Source organism: Trachinotus anak, unplaced genomic scaffold, assembly GCF_046630095.1.
Source record: "Trachinotus anak isolate AG129_WGS33_773 ecotype Australia unplaced genomic scaffold, CSIRO_AGI_Tana_v1 ptg000024l, whole genome shotgun sequence".
Taxonomy (NCBI): domain Eukaryota; kingdom Metazoa; phylum Chordata; class Actinopteri; order Carangiformes; family Carangidae; genus Trachinotus; species Trachinotus anak.
The window spans coordinates 6,582,270-6,602,696 of record NW_027273875.1 but is presented as its reverse complement, the minus strand read 5'-3'; the positions used below and the strand labels follow the sequence as shown (position 1 = coordinate 6,602,696).

Sequence of the window (20,427 nt, the reverse complement as noted above, 5' to 3'; positions counted from 1 at the left end):
CCCTGCGCCACAGAACTCGCACTTGCCTCTCTGTCGTCCGTGTCAAAATACATTTTTACTTTAAGCCGCATGTTCTCAGATTGCACAACCACAATGAAGCCCTTCGCCACCAGAGCAGAGCAGTTCTGCTGCAGGCCTGTATTCCAAATGGCCTGCACCACAGAGGGGCTGCACCACAGTACAATGGTTACTGCACACAGTAGGAAATCACAAGTCACAGTGCACAACACGCGTTTGTTTTAAAGAATCAACGCTAATACAGAGTGGAAGACATGGTGCAAGACGTGTAGCTTTAATTTTTATTACATATCCTAATTTTTTAAATGAAATTAAAGTGAGTTTTTTGGGTTTTTTTTTTTAACCTGCACGTTAAAGTATAAGGGATCACCGCCTGCTTCGTTGCTTCCACATATATTACAGCTGCCAGATAGCCCTCTGCCCAGGTTTCTAGTCACAGCTGAGGCCTGTTCACATGTGGGCTGGCTGCAGGTGACAGCAGCCAAAGGACGGTGGGAAAAGATCACTGTAGGCTAATTTTATCCAAATGTCACATGCAATATTTTGAGCAAATTCCCATTCAGAAGCATTCAGTTTGGGCCAGCCTGGCAGAGGCGCCTGGTGCTCGCAGAGGTTACTTCCATTTCTGCGCAGTTCATTATTTCTCGACCTTTGACACTGCTTGTGTATGGGCCGAGAATTAAAAAGGCGTATTCTCAGCGGCACACTGAAAAAGGCAAGCAGAGCACAGTGCGCGCGTTGAATATTCAATTAGAGGAGGGGGGGAACTGAGGAAGAGTGAAGCTGCGTGCCAGTCCTTCATCTTACATTACTGATTAGCTGTTAAACAGATTATATGCAGCTGAATGGGTTCAAATGTTGCAGCAGAAAACAGTCGCAGTTCAAGGCAATGACGAGTGGTTTCCTTCCCCGCCACTTGTGCAGGCTGAACACACTTTGTCACCATTAACAGCTCCATAATGAGACGTGTTGCTGGTCCATTTTCCCCACTTTAACCACAGCCATGAAAAAAAAAACAAAACACAAAACACACAGACTGAAACTGTTTCTCATGCAGGGTTGAGTTGTTAGGATGAATCTGTGCCAGAATGTAGAAGAAAATACCCGTCATACAAACTATGGGTATAATATTTAGCGACCTCACCGATGTTGATGCAAAATTAAAACGTTGCCATTTTCAAATCGCACACACATGCTGAGATTTATCCATAAACCATCTCTCTCCAACAGACTGTATAATGGCAAAAAAACAACAGCTAAACGCCACTACAAAAAAAAAAAAAAAAAAAACAAAGTCGTGAAATGTTAAGTTAAAAGTGCATTAAACCATTAAATGCTTATTAAAAATATCCTCTTGAAAAGTGAGAATAGTTTGCCCTTTTCCAACAACAGCACAGTACTCCACATGCACAGGCGAGGCTGGGAGCCTGGAGCAGCGGGCACTTGTCCTTCCGAAAAACGAGAAAACAAACATGTTATAAATGTGCTAAAAGTGTCTCAAAGTTTATAAGCTATTTTGTTTAAGTTGGTAGGTTGACATGTTGGGTTTATAACACGCACTTATTGAGCGGGATAAGTTTAAAGTCGTTGAATGTGCAGTGCCACAGCAAGCCACGCGGGTCCAAAAGAGCTCTCATTGAGAAGCCACGTGTCCGTTTCCAAAGCCTCTCCAACTTAACCACCTCCTTTGTACGACTAACCCACATCGGCAGCGTCCCTCCACATAAAGGGATTTGCAATTTCAAGATATTTCAGCTTAAATGTTTTTGACAGTTCCCTCGCTTTTACCTCGGCTTGGTTATTTTAACTGTGCCAAATGGGTCACCTTGGGTTGCTGTCTGCGCGCAAAGGGCTTTTGCGCGCATTCAGTCTGAATTTTTTCCAACTTTCCTTGACGGGGAAACCAGCTGCTGGTCGTGAAAAGACGGCTTATTAATTGTCCTTTGTCATGCAGAATTGCTTGATTTCTAAAGAAACGTACAAAGGCTCTTTTTCAGGATTCAAGTATTTTGTTTCGTGCGTATTTTCAAACCATCGAATCAGCTGCAGCGCCGCGCCGTCTACCAGACTCTCAGGTACTGACTGCCTGCTCCCTTTGTCCCCTTTTAATGCTGTTGTAAATCGTGCAGACTGATTTGTTACAAGCTGTTCTTTTAATCTGATAGATAAGAGACATGTCAAAGAAAAGCCGTAAATAAAAAATTAGCCAGAATAAAGACAAGGGCGAGTCTGCTAGATGGGCGCCTGTTGACTCAAGCGGCTCTCCAGCGTCAGGGGAGCCCTCTCCTCAGCTCCGTCAAGGTTACGTCCACAATTCCCTTTTCTTCTTTTTAAAAAGACACCGTAGTCCTTTTTGCTTCAATGAATTGATCGGCACAAAATTAAGAATAAATAAATTGAGCATTTGGAGCACCGAGCGTATAAGCTCCCCCAGGGCGCATACCCCCGGGCTATTGAATGGATAAAGGGCGCTTTGCAGAGGACGTTGTGAGCAAAATGGGGCTCTATGGTGCAATTAACAAAATAGTCTAATCCCATATCTTAACAAATGCAAATATTAGAGGTTTGTTAAAATGGTTAAGTGAACAATTAAATGAAAGTTTACAAGTGAAACTTCTCATCCAAAAAAAGGCACACTGATGCAGATAATGTGCTGTACGCAATTTAAGAACAGTTTTTACTCCCTTTAAAAAAGTCTAGAGATGCATTTCTAAGACGGGAAATATCATTTAAAGCCTGTTCAACATATTAAATATAATTTTGAGAGGCAAAGCTTTGGTCAGAAGCAGCTGTAGCGGTGCGTAAAATAGGCGAACAAAACTGAAACTATACTCTTAACTTATGGCTTGCTATTTTTGGAGATCTTTTAATAATCAGATGACATATTTTTTTAACTGCACTAAAATATAAATGTACACTCTTTTCAGACTAGTTTTACCCAGCGGAGCCTACAGAAGTGTTTTTGCCCCAGACTAAATTTATGTTTGAAAATACTGCCTGTTATTTGACTTGGCTTACGATTTAATTTTGTGGTTTAAATTATGTACCGTAAGAATCTTATTAAAGGCAATTGAATAATTATGTTTTTCTATCTTAAAATAACATTGGCTGAGTTGGAGAGGTTCGTATTAGGTCTAAAACACACCTGGAGCTCATAAAACCGACAATAAACTTGACCACACTGACGCGTTAACAACACGAACAATACGGGTCATGGACACCAGACTGTGTCTTTTCCTCATTTATTTTCATGTTAGATCGATATCTTAAGATATGCACACTCCTAGTGCACCATTATACACCCGCAGTGATTATTAACTCAGCCACACGAGACGGATCATTTCAGCTGGGATGGAGCTTGAAAAGAGCTCCAAAGGACCAGACAGCGATATCTGTGCTGAGTGTCCCCCAGGGAAAGCACATAAGAGGACCCCATAACAATGTCTTTATCACCTCTGAGTGATCAAGATTATTGAGCATTTGATTTACTCCTTCAGCGCATATATGGCCTAATGTGCCCCTTAGATGCACAAGCACATGTTGTTTGTCTGTGGCGTAGAGTGCAGGCTGGGTATTAAAAAATTACACAATTTCTTTTTGGCTCCTTCAGCTAAAATTATGAATCTCCGTTACTTTTCAGTCTTTTTTTTTCTCATAGCATAAACAATAGCTTTACCTTTATTTAAGAGAATGTTATGATATATATTTCAAATAGCAAAGACACTGAGTCTTAGGTCTGAATTCATCCACACGCGTTGCCACATAGACAGCGCAGCCGGGGACAGTTAAAATGTGTGGAGCTGTAATTCATGTTACCATTTTGACCAGACACTATCACACAGTATTTCCCATTATCTGATTGTCTTCTCACAACATAATTTCTTTAAAATGAATGTCCACACTACTAATTCTAACCTGAGTTTACGTGCGCAACAGTGCGCACTCTGTGCGCAAAGACCAAAATATTTAACTCACAGGACAACGTTGTCTGCTGCTCAGAAATATTTTTATTTAAGTATCAACATTTTTAAATAAATAAATATTTTTCAATTACACTGAAGATATAATTTCAGGGTGATCTCAGCAATGTGGGAATTTTTCTCCAGCTTTTCATATTTTAATTCACAGTTCCATCCACATAGAATGAATCTAACCAGTATTCATCATGTATACAAAATACTGTCTTCCCCAAAATACTAATAAACAATGTAGCTATTGTTTTTTTTTTAATCATTTGGGTTTCTCTTTACAAATATGCCTACCATACTCATCGGATTGGCAACAACAAATGGACCGTTTTCAGAAAAAAACTACATACAAAACGTACAACATGTATACAGCTATACAATAATTCAGGGGAATTCCCTGATTAAATATTCTCTGTTTATGTACAGACGTCTGAACACAAGCGGAACAGTCTTTTTTTTTTTTTTTTTTTGGCTGTATTCAAAATCATGAGGACCAAAATCTTTCAGCGGGGAGGCAGGGGCGAGTTCAGGGGGAGACGGACAGGTCCACATCCTCCTTTTCGGACGAGGACGGAGAAATGGGAATGTCATCCTCCTCTTCCTCCGAGCACCTCGCCGTTGACAGGGATGAGCATTTGCAGTTATGTGATCCAGTCCTTTGGCCGCTGCTCTTGCCCTCCTTTTTGTGCTTCACTCTGCGGTTCTGGAACCAGATTTTCACCTGTTTCTCGGACAAGTTCAGGTATGTGGCGATCTCGATGCGCCTCAGTCTGGAGAGGTACATGTTGGAGGTGAACTCGCGTTCCAGCTCCAAAAGTTGTGTGCTCGTAAAGGCGGTGCGCATGCGCTTACTGCTCTGAAGTTTGCCGTTGCTGTTTTCTGTGAAAATAAAGAGAAATTGTCAGCCACGTTGATTTTTAGGGACGACAGGTCAAACGTGGCTCTCTCCACTGAATCAAACGTGAAATCAGCCTCTACTTACCGATGGAGATGCAGTGGAACTGCCGCGGGTCTGGGACCGAGTACGCGGCTTGGTATATCCCCGGTGCGTGGCTGAGGTTGACGCTGTTGGACGAAGAGTGTTGCCTCGACAGAGCTGAGTGGCAGTACTGTGAGCTGAAGGGAGGAAAGGATGCCTTGAGGAGCGGCAGCGTCGGTGGGGACGGGTGGAGTTGGGACGCGGTCATGCACAGCGGACAGAAGCACAGCAGCCCGGCTTTCCTGGAGTGGCAGGAGCCCGGCAGCCCGTGCGGATGGTGCGGCGAGTGCACGGCGTACGGGAATAAAGGTGGGTTGTTCTCGTTGCCCTTGTCGTTGGCCTCCCTTAAAATCAAGGAATCCACGAGAAAAGACCTCGGCATGTTTGCAAACTTGTTGCTCGGTGTGGTTTCAGTGGAAGCCGGCGAGTCGTGTTTGGTCGTGGCAGCCTGCGCTCCTGGTGACTGTGGACAGCGAAGTGGTGCTGAAGGCGCAGCGCCGCTCCTTAAATAGCCGCCGTGGACTCGGTTCGGCCATGTGACGGTTACGCTGTAAGCGGCCGAGAGCTCTCAATAGGGTTTTGTGCCTTTCTCTCGGCATTCCCACTGCACGCTTCCCCATTATTTCACTTGTTAACTAAATGAACTGCATAATGTAGTCTATTCTTGTCAGCCCCACCCACGCCGCAAGAGGCGGCACTGCCCATTCTCCCTTTTATCATCACTCTCATTTTATCATAGAGCGCAGCTTAAATTTGCGAGAGAAAACGTTTCTGTCACATTCAGAAAGCCAGCGTATGCATTCAAGTTTTGTTTCAGACACGAAGCGGCCTCTTAGGTCTGCGTGTGTAGAAGTTATAGACTTAATTGTGTCTGCATGAGGGAGGCGAGAGGGAGAAATACTCCTGGAAACTTTTAGAAAGATGCACAACTGTTAATGTGCATGTACAGCAGGTTAAAGATTATTTTTTTAAATGCTATGCTCATTGTGAGAGGGCAGGACTGAATGTGGCCTTATTTTTTTTTTTTTTTCTTCTTCCTAAATAAACATGCAAATGCAAACCATTCTTATATTAGCCCAGTCGTTGTATGTATGTTGCTGTGTAGCCGTGTTTGATTTTCACCCCCCCCCCCCCCCAGCACATCGCAGCCTACGTGTTCGTGTGGCGACTCTCCCCACAGCGTTGGGCGCAAACGTAAACGCAACAGCTGAATTCAAAGTTAATGCACAGATCCACTTTAAGGTTAATGTGTCATTTCTGGGCACAAAACAGGGACAAGTCATTGCCTGAAGGCAGTGCTGTTAAAGAGCAGTGATTAATTCCTTTGCTCGGGCCCCTGCCGAGTCGAGGAGGGGAGGGGGGGGGGAGAGAGAATATGTAAAAATAACCAGGTTTTCACTCTGCGGCCCTTATTGAATGTCATTGTGGAGGGTTTTCAATGAGAGAGAAAGAGAGTCGAATTAAAGTGTGTGACAGCGGCGGATAGACGCAACAAAGGCGGCTCTGTCATGGAGGAGCCCCGCCTTGCGCTCTGATTGAATTAAGTAATAGGAAAACATTTTCTTTCACTTTAAGGCTTTCTGAACAAGACCTTCAAAGCGACGGGAGCCGTAATGTGTGAGTAAATAGTGGAATGTGATTTCTCTTCCTCCTCCTCCGAGTTTTCTTTCTTTCTTCTGTCTAAAGCAGACAAACACGGGAGCGGGTCTGTAAACAGGCATCTTAAAATGAGCCGACGTAAACAGGCCCAGCTGGGACGATGACAGTCAAATAAGTGCGAGTTCTCGCAAAGTTACTGCCTGTTTATGCTTTATTCTTTGATTGTACTACTCGGGCTTATTCGGTTACTGACAGAAACCAGCCCATACCCTGCTGCCTCGTCTGTTTGTGGCTTACATGCCACTCACCCTCGGCGTTATTTCCCAGAAATTGTCACCCTCAGCGAATTGGCCCCTCAGAACACGTCCACATGACGGTGTGATGCTATCCGTTTTTCTCCTCATAGAAGAGGCCCTAATGTGCTCAGCTTCACACCACTAATCTTCCATAAAGGCTAGACCTGTAATTAGCCAGCGCCATTAAAGTAGACACAAATTAGGAGCAGTTAAACCCTTTGACGAGATCTAGTTATTCGGACAAAAACCTGTTATATCTGCCAGAGCTATTTTCATGTTTTTTTTGTTTTTTTTTTTTCCATTTTTTTGTTTTGATTAGTCTACCCTTTCATTTCCTGCCAGGAATGAGCCATTAACTAGTCCGTCAATCTTGCCGCAATCTTGCTCCGAAACCTGTAAATACACATCTATCGCTTTTATTCAGATTCTTAATGAGGTAATAAGTTAATGACATGTTTTCCTCATACGTTAAAAGCACCATTATTCCTAGTGGGAGTTTGCTCTGAAGCCCGAAAAGAAATTAGGCAAAACCGTGTGTAGTTTCAGGCCTGAACGCTTCAGATTTAAAAACGAATTATGCCTCAAATACAGCGGCAGGCAGCCTGTATGCGGTGGCAGCTTGATGCATGGCTCAACATGAAGATGTTATCAAAGGCCCTAATTTTCAAATTATGTACAGCAGTCACCCTGTGGATAGGAATAGAGGTTTCATGGGTCGTCACGCAGGGAGGCTCATCCTAATTTGCAATCCCAACTGGAGACTGACAAATAGTTTTGACCTCCCTCTGGAGGCGCGGGCCAGAAGTGCAAAGAATCTCATTCTCCATAATCACTTGTTACTGAGATAAATAATCGAGGGAAATAGCCCACTCACATTATAACGACTCTATTACTTTTTCTTTTTTTTTTTGCACTAGTTCCAAGCTAAAAAAAAAAAAAAAAATAGACATCTATAGCCACTTATAGGTTCATGCATCATCACATCCATATCTGTGTTTTCCCTCACAAACCAATGACCCAGACTAATTCGGCATAGCTTCATGTGCTCAGTAACTAGCATACAGCTGTGGGTTGGCAAAGCTTCTTAACGTTACTGTTTGATAGGGGGGAAAGAAATGCCCCTGAAATAGTAAATTATTTATAAGATATTAAGTTGGAACAATTGCCATCACTCAAATTCATCCTGATGATAATGCTGACCAGTGCCTGCTGTGCTGTTGGAGAAGCACATTTTCAGGGGCTTTTACGCAATTATACCCAAAGATCTCGTGCCTGATGACATAAAGAGAGCAGTCTGTTTATGGAGATGTAGTCAATATCTCCTTTTCTTTTTGGTATGAATAATTCATAGTTTAAGACACTATCCCCCCTCACTTAATATGTACACACACTTAAACACCCACACATCTCTAATACAAATGATGGTTTTAGCTGACAGTGTAACAGGATTTAAGGTCCCAGTGGGGTTTGGCCCAGCCGTGGATGGGCGCTGTGACTGTCGACGTGACACAGAGGGCCGGCTGCCCCTCCTAATCTCCCCCTGAGGCAACATCACAGACTGCAGATCCCGCTGCACCTCTATGGACGCACAAAGGCCTGATTATCATTCATATGCTCACCAGAAACACCAGTCCAATAGATAACAGATGACACATAAGTACCAGCTGAATGGTGCAATATGTTTAGGCTGCTGGAGTCTATAGGGACTAATGAATCCTTAAGAGAGAGGGAGGCTGACAAAGAGATGCAGTCAGTTGAGGTACCATAATGTGACAGATATAGGGCTCAACAGGTGAATTTGGACTTGAGTGAACCAGAGGAGTTATATGCTCAACATTTGTTGTTACAGTTGGAAATAAAAGGAATTAAAGACACAATCTCTTCGCTGTCTTATATGTTTTATCATGCTGAACAGTAGCTGATAACATCTAGAGATTGGAGGTGTTTCACTCATTATTTTGGGATGAAGAGATATTCAAGTGATCATTTCAAAATGATAATTAAGTAAAAGTGGCTTAACACAGCCTCACAATTAACCTAATCAAACAGCATTTTTATTCTACCTGAAGTTACAAGAAACGTGTGGCATCAAGCAACTCAAAATTAGCCCACCAATTCTCAAGAAACTCTTTTCACATGTTCAGCTTTTTAGAATATTACTAGGTACTGTGTTTGAAAACGTCTCAAAAATGCTATCAGAAGATTTTCTATTATGTTTCCCTCCACTTCCCTCCCACTCTGTGGGCTGATGCAGGCCTGGGGTTTATTACCTTATTTTGGTTGACCTAAACTCGACAAACAAACCTGATGATTCTAGATCTATGAATCTTGATCCCAATGTCACTGCTGTCACACACTTATTTAGTAACATGAGTGCATAGAAAATGAAACAGTACAATTCAAAAAGTAGCTGAGGAAAAGCCCAAAGTTTTTACTATGTTTACACTGCGGTAGATTTGAGTCACTATTGATGCTGAGGTTTTTTTGTATTCAAAACTAAACTGTTTGAAAGCAGAAGCAATTTTATTTTGGGGTTTGCCATTTTCTGGCTTCTGCACAAAAAAGCAGATATTTGTCATGCAGTTGACTTACTGAAATGCACATAGAGTTGATATTTGATTTTAGACTGAACAGGAGTAAATCTCTTTAAAAGCTACAGAGCAGAGGATATGGTTTCTGTCTGATATGTAAAGTCTGAGATGACCAATTCGAGCTGCAATGTTTTTGTATGTCTCTGAAACTGCAGTTATCAAAATAAGATGCTCCACCAGAATGATGTTACAATTGAGAAAATATGACTTTGTAAATTCTTACTGCGGAACTTTTTCTCTACAGTGTCAAAGTTTGTTGCTGCAATAATTGGGAGAGCTAGTTGTCTCCTCGAAACAAAAATGGATGCAACAGCAAAAGCCTGATGTTAGATGGTATTGACTTTTTTTTTTCGATGCCTAAATTTGTTTATTTCAGTCCAATCCAGGTACAGTGATGATTATTCTGAGATCAACAAAGAGAAAACAAAAGAGAAGGAGAGCAATCTACAATGACAACATCGGCTAATGAGAGAGCTGAAAATACATATGTAGGTGGTTGTCATATCTGCGGTGGACAAAGTAAATTCATTATGGTTGACAAGGTTCACAAAATGCTTCAGTCATATGGAGAACTTTGTGTTCTTTTCTCTTTAAATTTCAGACAAGACGACTGAGGCACTGAGTGTCCTCCGGTTCCTCCACAAATGTTGGCAGCATGGAGAGTAAAGACAGGCGCCGAGAAAGTTTTAATAATTTTGGTAGGTTACAGAAAAACTTTCAAATGTAACATAACTCTCTGATAACGTTTTTGTGTGTGGATTTTTATGTGCTTTCTGATTCTCTCAACTGTGGCTATTTACACTAGGCTGCAACATTCATAAAACAAAGCAGAGCCACCCAATAATACGCCATCTAATCATCAGTGACTTGAGCACCATCATCCTCACCAGTTTGAATCTGCGGGACAGTATCTACATATACAGGAAGCCCGCACACAGGCTTCAGTACATTTCATTTGTAGGATTAATCCTATGGGGCATGTTATGTTTGAGACACACTGAGCACCTACTTCAACTTAAAAACACATCCGCTGAAAAGCAAGAGCTGCACCACTAAAACATCTCTGTGGCGTGTGAATATGACAAATGGCAAATCGTACGTCATGCTGACACAAGCCGGAGCTGTGATTCATTGAGGTGGATCCTGAAAATCTCCCAGTAACCTCCATCATGGAGGTCAGTTAGAGAGAATGAATCAAAGTCCTGCAGTGTGGAAGGATCATAGGTGTGAGCATATAAATATAAATACTGCAGTCAGTTGTGGTGGTAAAAATCACCTTAAACAAAAATGAAAGATATTTATTGAAAGATAATTACTGGACCTAAATTTAGTGTTTCAATTGAAAATAAATAAGAAAACTACCCAAACATGAATTACCGCTTTTTCACATTTTCAAGCAACTCGACATTCGTCAAATAAAACTGAATAAAAGTCACAAGCAGCATAGAGCATCATGCGTGGGAAAGCACGCAAAAAACATACAGACAGCATGAACGCATAGGCCTATATTTAAAAATCTGCACCTTGTTCACCTTTTCCTAATTAGGAGAAATGCCTAACAGGAAAATAATAAAAAAGGAGAGTGCTGATGTAACTGATATGTTTACAAGTTTGTTTTGTTTAAGAGATTTTCCCTCTTTGATTAGCATTTTACTTACTTTTCTCTTGATTTCCTCCATGATGGTGAATGTGGTTGCTGAATTAATGCCTCCCTCTGCCGTGTAGAGCCTCTCTGATGTGGTTGAGTCCAGGTCAAGTGCTGTTGCTAGGTGCATCCTCGCAGCTATGCCTGTCTCCACACAGCTGGCCACACTGACAGTCTCAGTACTGACACTCTCACCGAGGCTGTCAGGTCTGAAAACCAAAACAACTGAGTGCAGTCAATGAAGAACTAATAATCGAAAAAAAAAAAAAAAAAAAGATACAAAGGAGCTATGTTGTGGATGAAGATCTATTCAAACGGAGTCTGAGAGGGAAGAGTGGCTTTCAAAATAATGGCAAACTGTCAAGCTCATTTGGTGCTTGTTACTCCACTTTGAGTTGTAGTTTTTTCTTTGGCTAAACCATGAAGTTTGAACAGCTCAGCTTGAGGTCACTGCCAAAAGCAAATGAAAGACAATTATAATCTTTAGCTCTCATTTTAATTTAAACACCATGGATATAGTGTAAATAATAATATCTTAGGATCACAAAGTGCTTGGGTTTAAAGGTTACATTGCATTCACTAATTACATACATGAATGTGTAGATGAAGTGGACTGAGATGCATTTTGTGTCATCCCAAGGACACCATCTTTGGCTTATCATCCGTTACTGCTCTCTCACAAGAGCAAGGGGCAGGCCTCGGGGAACTGGGCAAAAATGAATAAAGAAAAAACCGAACCCAGTCTACAGCCTGAAAGCATATGGGGACAACCAACAGCCGAAATAATTCAAAGAGACTATGAGACCAAGTCAGTAACGTGAATAATCATGTGTTTATATTATTTTTAAATGTTGAACACATTTAGATGCAGCAAAAGTTGTTTTCAAAGAGCACCTGAAAAGCATCGTAATTGTCATAAAGTTCTGCACTTAAAAAATCCTCTTTACCTTGGAGTTACTTCGGCACCTTTTTACCTTCTGAATTACCCACTTACTCACTCTTACTTCTTTGATTAGCGGTTGTAAATTTTAATACACTTGACTTCACAAATAATTGGTCTGGTAATATGTGCATTCCCTTTTAAGCATTTGCGCTGCTATAAATTCAAATAAAAATCAGAATTCCTCCGCTTTACATTCGTACTTCAGCTGAAGAAATGCATGCTGTGGGCCCTGGCCTGCGTCTGACAAGAATAAATGGGAAATAGATGCAAACCTGATGAGCCTAATGAGCCTATTTACATCTAAATGTGATGCTGTTATGGGAACTAAAATGGTGAAGTACAATTTACCCTGAACTCTTCTAACGTCAGAGTAAGACAGAAAGCACAAACCAGCACTATTTACCATCCAGTGGCCTCCATACTAAAATAGAAAGCAGTCACTCATGAATGAATTTTTCAATGTTGCTGTTTGACATGAAACATTTCATCAACCTTTGCGCGTTCCTCATAAATGAAAAATAATTAGAAATTGGATTTTGCTCCAAATATTATTAGAATGACTCCACACAGCCATTAGAGGTCTAAATATCGTCAGATGATTTCAAATTCCCTTTTGATGTAAATCCATTGGTTCTGCCATAGATATATCTTAAACTTCCCCTTTGACCCTATTCATATAAAAGCCTTGAAATGCTCTTCAAAAGGGTTTGTTACCCTGCGGAGGTCAGTAGGCTATTACGTATGGCTGACTCACATTTTTCCAAATCAGCAGACTTTTAGCCCAGAAATAACAGGTCAAACCAATGAATTTAATGAACTCTCCCAGACACAATGAATGCCTCTTGCCATTTGAACCCTAATAAAGGGATATGGGCAGGTCAGCAAGCCCTTTCAAGGGGTTTGTACACAAATGTGACAGAATGCAGTTGCTTCAGTGTCTGCGCTGACAAGTTGTTCAAAGTACTGGGGATGTCAGTGATAGTGCCTTCATCCACACTGCCCCCTTTGTTCCCTAGTTTCTGTCTGTTGCTCTTTCATGAACAGTCCCACAAGTACAAAAGCGAAAGAATGCAAAGCGTCTTTTGCGATGTTCTGTTTGCCTCATTTCTCTCTGCCGAATGTTATGCTGCTGGCCAACATGTAGGAGAGTTTATTGTAGAGAAAACAAAGCAGAATTACGGCGGAGAACAACCTCTGATGGTGACTCGCTACTCCTCCCTCCTTTTAACCGCTTTACTTTTCTGATCCTCCCCTCTTTCCCTCCCCTCATTCACTCTTCCCTTCATTCATTGTCACTTTTCTTCTCTCAGATTTTTCATTTTCGATGCTCAGATGTCTCCAGCGGGTTTTCTTCGACAGTTAATTCAGAGAGGAAGGAAGGAAAAGCAGCTGAAGTTTCATCTCCAACTTTATGCAAAAGTATCTGCATCAAGTATGTTTCCTTGATGCAGCTGCCCAGTTGTGTTGTGCTCAGATGAGGAAAAAAAACCATCTTTAAGCATATGGTATTTGTGTGTTCACTTAATTGAATCAATTGGAGGCCCATGGGAAACCACCGAGGGGGGTAAGGGTTAGGGAGGAGGGAGGTCAGAGAGTTAGAGCAGGAGGGAGGGGTGAGATAAACACTCCAAAAACTCCTCATGTAACCATTACTTACTCGTTTTCAGCAGTTCATGATTACCTCATTCTCAGTGTGTTCCTATAAACAACAGGATGAGGATGAGCTTCAGGAAAAAGGCTTAAGAGGAAGCAGAGACTAAAAACCACTGTGATTCCCCAAAGTTTATGGTTTTCTCATTAATGACCTCCTGCAGTTTGGCCCATTTCCTCTCTATTCATCTCACATTAGCCTCTTTTCAGGAGTCACCATTGTTTCGGGATTGTTTTCATTTTTTAGGATTGAAACGTTTCACTGTCACCACAAAGTTTTTAGCATTTTGACATTTTAAAACAAAACCCTTCCCTTTTCAGCCAAATGGTGTAAAGAACTCTGAAGATACATTCTGATGAAAAGAAAAAGAAAAAAAAAAAAAAAAAAAAAAAAACTATTTCAGACATTGTACTTTTAAATGTTGAAGGAGGCTACATTTTTTCAAGTATTAACCCGCACCCACCCTTTAGGGCCTGACTGGAGTGTGTTTCCTGGGTGAAAGCAACACTCTCAGGGCAATGAGTGAGAAATTTAGGGACATTTGCATGAGTAAGACCAGACCCCCTGTATGATTTTCATAACCCAATATCCCCTTTTCTTCTCAAATTTCTATTGGAGGCATTGTGATTTGGAGTCAGCTTTTGTTTGATTTGTTTCCCCCCACTTTGTGGTTGTTGCATTTTACCCCCCCCCCCACCTCCCTCCTAATGACCTCTGCGACGGCTTTTTACTCCATCTCACACTCTGCTTTTGACAAAACAGGGAATATATGGCTCAGTCTCAACTTTCTCTCAAGAGTTATGACGTAAGCAGTGTGAAAAAGAGGTTTAGGCTAATTCAGTGTCTATATATGACCATATATGTGAGTCGGTGTGATGACGGGTCACTGCCCATCTCACAGGGTCCCCCAGTTTTCTGCAGATGCGCTCTATTGAGGAGGCGACACGCGGCGGGACGCTGCTGGGAGGTAGTTACTATTTCTCCATTACCATAGAAACTAACACACTGGCTTTCAGCTGGTCTAGGCCTGGGGTCCACTGACACCAACTTTCACATACTCCAAGTCCTGACAAAACCCTAAATGGATCTCAGCACTCTGAATAATACCCATTTGTACCCAGTCCACTAACAAAATGAGCTGCCAGCAAAATGCTATGACAGCCTGTCTGCACACATGACACCAAAACATAAAGAGGCCTCCTTTCTAGGACACTATTTGTAATGAACACATGATGGGAAAAACACTCACTGATATGGAGTGAAGCAGTCAAGTAAAAACTACCGCTACTCACTGCTTATACTGTCTGCTCCCAATGCAAAGTGTTGATGCAATGCCAGAAAATCTACAGGTTTGTCCAACCTTAAAGGAAAAGTTTGACATTTTTGTGACTCTACAACCAGCAGCTCATTAGCTTAGCTTAGCATAAAGACTGGAAACAAGGGGAGACAGCTAACCTGGTTCTGTCCAGGAAGTAACAAAATTCACCAGCACCTTTAAAGCTCACAGGTTATATTGTCTATGTTTAATCTGTGCAAAAACTGAAGTATAAAAAAAGGTTGTGGCTTTACAGGTGATCATGTACTGCACTATTGACTCGGCATATTAAAAGTACAGACAATAGATTATAGACTGTAGATTCGTGATTATCTTGTCAATGGGAGAAAAGTGCAGATTGCACTGTTAACTTTTCTTTCTCTGGTAGTCGGGGTCCTGAACTTGCTTCCAACTTGTGCAGAGTGTTTCTGCAGCTGCACAGCTATGTGACTTTAATGCCAAAATGCATTTTTTTTCATTGCAATCATTAATATATGATATACATTTCACATGGTATGGGTAACAATGGGTGGAAGGTACAGGAACAAGTCTACTTAAAAAAGTCACAGGGTACTGATGTGAGTGAGGCAGTCAAGTAAAAACTAAAGCAGTTTACATGTTATCATGCAGCAACAGGTTAGCAATATCTAACTGAGTGTTTATCTTGTCTAATGGAGAAAACAGTGTAGGTTTAATTTGTCCCTCTGCTAGCCTCAGTTCATGTTTACCTCTCACTTTCTCCCCACTTGTGAAAACGGTTTCTGCAGCTGCTCAACTATCAATGCCAGAAAGTTGAATTTTTTTTAATGTATGATGTATATATTACATGGTATTGGTAATAATTGGGCATTGTGGAAGGTACAAGGTCAGAGTTCACAATTGATCCCCTCACCCCTGGCAGGTGCAGCTCACAGGAGTGAGGGGAGGCGGCCCCTCATCTCTCCCACCTCTTCACGCTGCTCAGTGAGAGAAAGGGAGGAGTGTAAATGAGTGCTCTCCAGAAAGCCATCACCTGCTCCCTCCACCCTAAAATCCCCACTAACTCTGCCAGACAGAGATATCCTACAACCCCAGCTAGCATTTCTCCAACTCCGATTAATGAGAGAGACAGAGAGAGATGAACAGGGAGAGGGAGAGAAAGGAGGGAGCAACAGAAGGGGAGTTAAAAATTTTAACTATTAGCATCCATGCCGTGATTTTGTTTTTCGTCCGTTCTGTTGTTTTGAGTATGAACACATTCATCGGCAGCAAAATGTACATTTGTCATGCCTATAGAGGGAACTGAATTGGACTGGAAGGGGCATTGAGTTTGTGCGCACAGAGAGCCCAAGGGTGAGGTTGTGTATTGATGGGTGCCCCTCCCAGCTTCTCCCAGATTCCCCCTCTATTGTGACTTTGAGTGAATGTATCCTCTTGCTAAGGGCACTGGAATGTGTCTTCTCAACTCATGTGATGGATGGGGCCTTGTTTTGCACTCCTCCGCCCCTCCCTCTGAATCTCTCCCTCAGCCTTTGACTCTTTCATCACATCCTTTTATTTGGCACCAATAAAAGTCAGTGATTCTTCATCAGCCGTTGTGCAGATCTGAGGGCTGCTGTTATTTTTCATCAGGAGTGTGTCACACATCACCATTCAGCCCCTCCGTCACACAAATTCAGACACTGGCACAGAGGCAGAAGCAGGTGGAGATACACCATCAATGAATTATTCAAATGAGACACTGGGCATATCCTTTAAATTTAATTTAAATACTTGGTTAATGTTGTTTAGTGGCTCTCCTTTGCCATTTATGCACAAGGGTGATATACTGTTTTAGCCTGAGCGAGTTATAATCATAGTAACACTCTTAGCAAACAAAATACTAAACCGATACTTCTATTACTAGTTGTTCTGCTACTACTACTAACAGATTTTTTTATTACCTTCAAACAATAGAAAACAGCTTTCTATTTATGTATAAAGTTAACACAGAACACTGGACATGTTCTTATTATTAGATTATTATTATAAAATCCAAATCATCATATAAAAACATTGAATCATACATGCTCTTTGTTCTGTAGTTAATGTTTAACCAAAAAGTTATTTATTTTCTATTCTATTTGTAATTACCAGAGAAGTAAAAATAAATAAATAAATAAAATAAATACGTACAATGAATGTACACTACATGTAAGGGGAACATGCAGATCACATCACTTTCTATTTAAGACAAGAAATCTCACTCATTTGTACAAATGAACAAACATAACCAGCACAGCATATTACTCAGCTGATTCCCCTATTTGGTGTTTAAGGTACTGACTGTTTGGTTCTCACCAGTTTTATTCTTCCCAGGGAATTTTTTTTTTTTTTTTGCACCACCCTCCTTGTCTCTCTTGTTGTTGACTCCAAATAAATTTTAAAAAAAAAGTATAGAATACAACAATTTTTACTACAGTTTCCTCAGAAGCATTTACTTGAAAAAAACATAATGTTTAGAACAAAGTTCATTGTTCTGCAAATTTCTGTTGCCCAAATGAAGGATAGGATCGTCACAATATGATTCTGCTGACAGTCAATAAGGATTTTGTTTAGTCATTGCCTGTCCCTTCTCTCATGCTGCTCCACAACCACAGGTTTAAATGCACTGATTTCATGTACGGTAACTGAGGCAGAGAAAGGCCTTTATTTCTACCATACTGTAGGCTCCTTTGGAAGCAGAAGGTAAAAAGAAACCATTCAAAAACTGTCTAAAAATGTTTTTGTTGAGTTCCAGGAGCAAAGCTCAGGTTGTCATTACATTAAAAATATGTCTTACAACCTGTTTAGGGGCAATAAAATAACAATTTTGCATCTCTCAATAAATCTGTTATTGGGGAATATTTTCAGTGTGAACATCTTTTTTTTCTTAAGTCCCCCCCCCCCCCCCATATGATTGGATCATGTGACCTGTACAGTACAACACCACAAACCAGGATAATTACCTGACAAGGAAATATGAGCATACAAAGTTACTTTAGATAGTTCTTAGAGGATGTTTTCTAATCTTCTGCTTCATTTCACAGTATTTAAAATATTTTGTGTGCAGGTTTATACATTACACCTCAGCACATCCCATTTAATCACTGCAAATTCACTCACAATTCACCATAAAAGTTCAGAGGACCAAATCTTTGCATAAATATTTTTTTTTAAATGCATCCAATATGTCATAGTGCATTTTAAGTTTATATTTTTGCATCCCTCATCCCCATTATTGTCCCCCTTTTTTTCCGAGTTTGCTTTGTAACATCCTAAGATACCTCACACTCAGACACCATTTCCCATCAGCAGCCTTGTGGAAAGAAAGAGTGTCTCTATTTAAAAAGTATTATTCAACAGAGTGTTACATAAAAGCTCCAAGCAGGAGTCAGGCCTCGCAAATGACTCATCAGCTCAGTCATCATGTCAAACAACGATCCTCTGGCACTTACAGCACTTTATGACATTTTCTACAATCCAAAAAGACTCATACACACCTAAATACAGACAGAAGTATCACTTAGATGAATATTAACGCATTTTACTTTCAGCGTTAGTGTTTGGACACAGAAATGTCAACACGAACGGCAGTAATTGTAAGCAACCTATTGCAGCTGATGTAGAAGAAAAATGTATCAGGTTTAGCTTCAGCTGTGGTACGCTGATCCAGGTTACGCATTTAACTACTTCAAAGGCAGGTCAGAGGACTAAATATTAACAGAGCGAAAAAATGTCCAAATCATTGTCACGACATATTAAAGATAACAGACAAATAAATTCTGTTACTGTTACTTGTGAAGATAATATAATTTGGAAAAACTTCACATCAGTTGGAAAAAGATACCAGAACTATTTGTCAGTTTCCTGACTAATTGGTTAGATTAAAACAAAACTACGTAAAAGAGTTATTAGTTATTGATAAAAATGTTTTGTTTTTTTATTGACAGATTTTGTAATGTAATTCATACAGTAAATTTACATTACAGATTATGGACAGAACTGCACAGTTTTGTTGCATCTGTTCACATTTTGGACTCTGGACCAGTGCAACCAACCAGCTGTTTGAGAGGCAAGTTGCTGCATGAAATGCTGCCATCTACTTTTATCTAAATACGCCTGTGAGATCTTCCAGTGCCACTCCAGCAGATGCCATGGAAAACTTAACTGCAGTGACTTACCAGTTTATTAGGTACACCTGAATTAACTTTGTGCTTATTTTGTCGTCGGTCACTGGTACTGAATCGTTTGTTTCTAAAGTTTTGTCCACAATCATTTACATGCAAAATATTATAAACATTTGTCATGTAGTCCAAAAAATATAATAAAGAAATCAACTGAAGTCCAGCTCAGGAAAAAAGGGGAGTCCTTCTGACCAATGGATTTATCTTAATCTGTGTCATTTCAACCTGAACTTTAAAAGGTTAATGATACTAGATTATTGGTGATGATGATTAGACCACAAAGCCGCATGTGTCTTGACCTGACTTGTCTCATGAAACAGAACTCTGTAAGAATTTGGTGAGAATTAATACATTATTTAAGTATAAAGTCTTTTAATGATTATAAAAGCTGCAGTCAGCAGTACAGTGCTTGTTAGGATGAAAAGCAGCCACATCTCCAGGTGCAATAAAAACAGGCCTGGTGACAGAGCTGTCTTAAAGAATAGATGAAGTTATGTGGCCAATACATGTGGTTATAAACTTTTTACAAGTTTGCAAGTTTTTGCATACAAAAAAGCCGCAGCAGGGCAACCCAATAGCTGAGTGGTTAGGGCATGGTTCAATTCCTGACTGGCCTGTCTCTTTCCTGCATGTCATTCCCCCTCTGTCTGCCCCTTTCCTGTCACTCTCTAGTCACTCTCCAGTGTCCTATCAAACTTCTTGAAAAGAAAAAAAAAGCCACAGCACTGCTGGTGCAAAACATTCACACATCAAGCATGGAACCATTGTTCAATAAGAAGAATAAGAATCTGCATCCTCATATCGTTACATTTATAAGAAAATCAAGGCCCAGATTGCCTCAGATGGTCATAAACCACACTCACATGAAGCCCAGAGTCACACTGGCAGATACTGCAGGTCAAAAACAGGAGACATCTATGGAGACATGCTCAGAAATTACACAAGTATCATCTTAATGGTTAATTAAAGTCTACTAAAAATGAAACGTTGAGTTTTTAATCTTTGTACACAGACAAGGTGACTGGGATTTCAAATTGCTGTGCGGCAAGTGAGTGGCGAACAACAGCTGGATCCTGTCTTTGGGATTTGTCAGTGTGATCATTTACAAAGGTACATTCAAAAAATAATTAACTACAAAACACGTTTAATAATACAGCCAATATCCACAGAAAACAATTATTAAAGGTCCCATTAGTCATTTTCTGACAGCATAAATAAGAGGTATTTTCACATGAGAC

At 40.7% G+C, this 20,427-nt stretch overlaps 1 protein-coding gene and 1 long non-coding RNA gene across 2 annotated transcripts; one reads left to right on the top strand and one right to left on the bottom strand.

The window, feature by feature from the left end:
* Positions 1-4,008: 4,008 nt before the first annotated feature.
* Positions 4,009-5,607, bottom strand: gsx1 (GS homeobox 1). The gene is made up of 2 exons (XM_071460963.1): positions 4,969-5,607; positions 4,009-4,865 (listed from the first exon to the last, which is right to left on the bottom strand). The coding sequence occupies exons 1-2, from the start codon at positions 5,345-5,347 to the stop codon at positions 4,513-4,515; spliced, it is 732 nt and encodes a 243-aa protein (XP_071317064.1). The 5' UTR covers positions 5,348-5,607; the 3' UTR covers positions 4,009-4,512.
* Positions 5,608-6,427: 820 nt separating this feature from the next.
* On the top strand, positions 6,428-16,977 carry LOC139607914 (uncharacterized). Its single transcript, XR_011684920.1, has 4 exons — positions 6,428-6,582; positions 9,828-9,939; positions 10,053-10,149; positions 15,907-16,977. It is a non-coding gene; the product is annotated as an uncharacterized lncRNA (long non-coding RNA).
* The last annotated feature ends 3,450 nt before the right edge of the window (positions 16,978-20,427 follow it).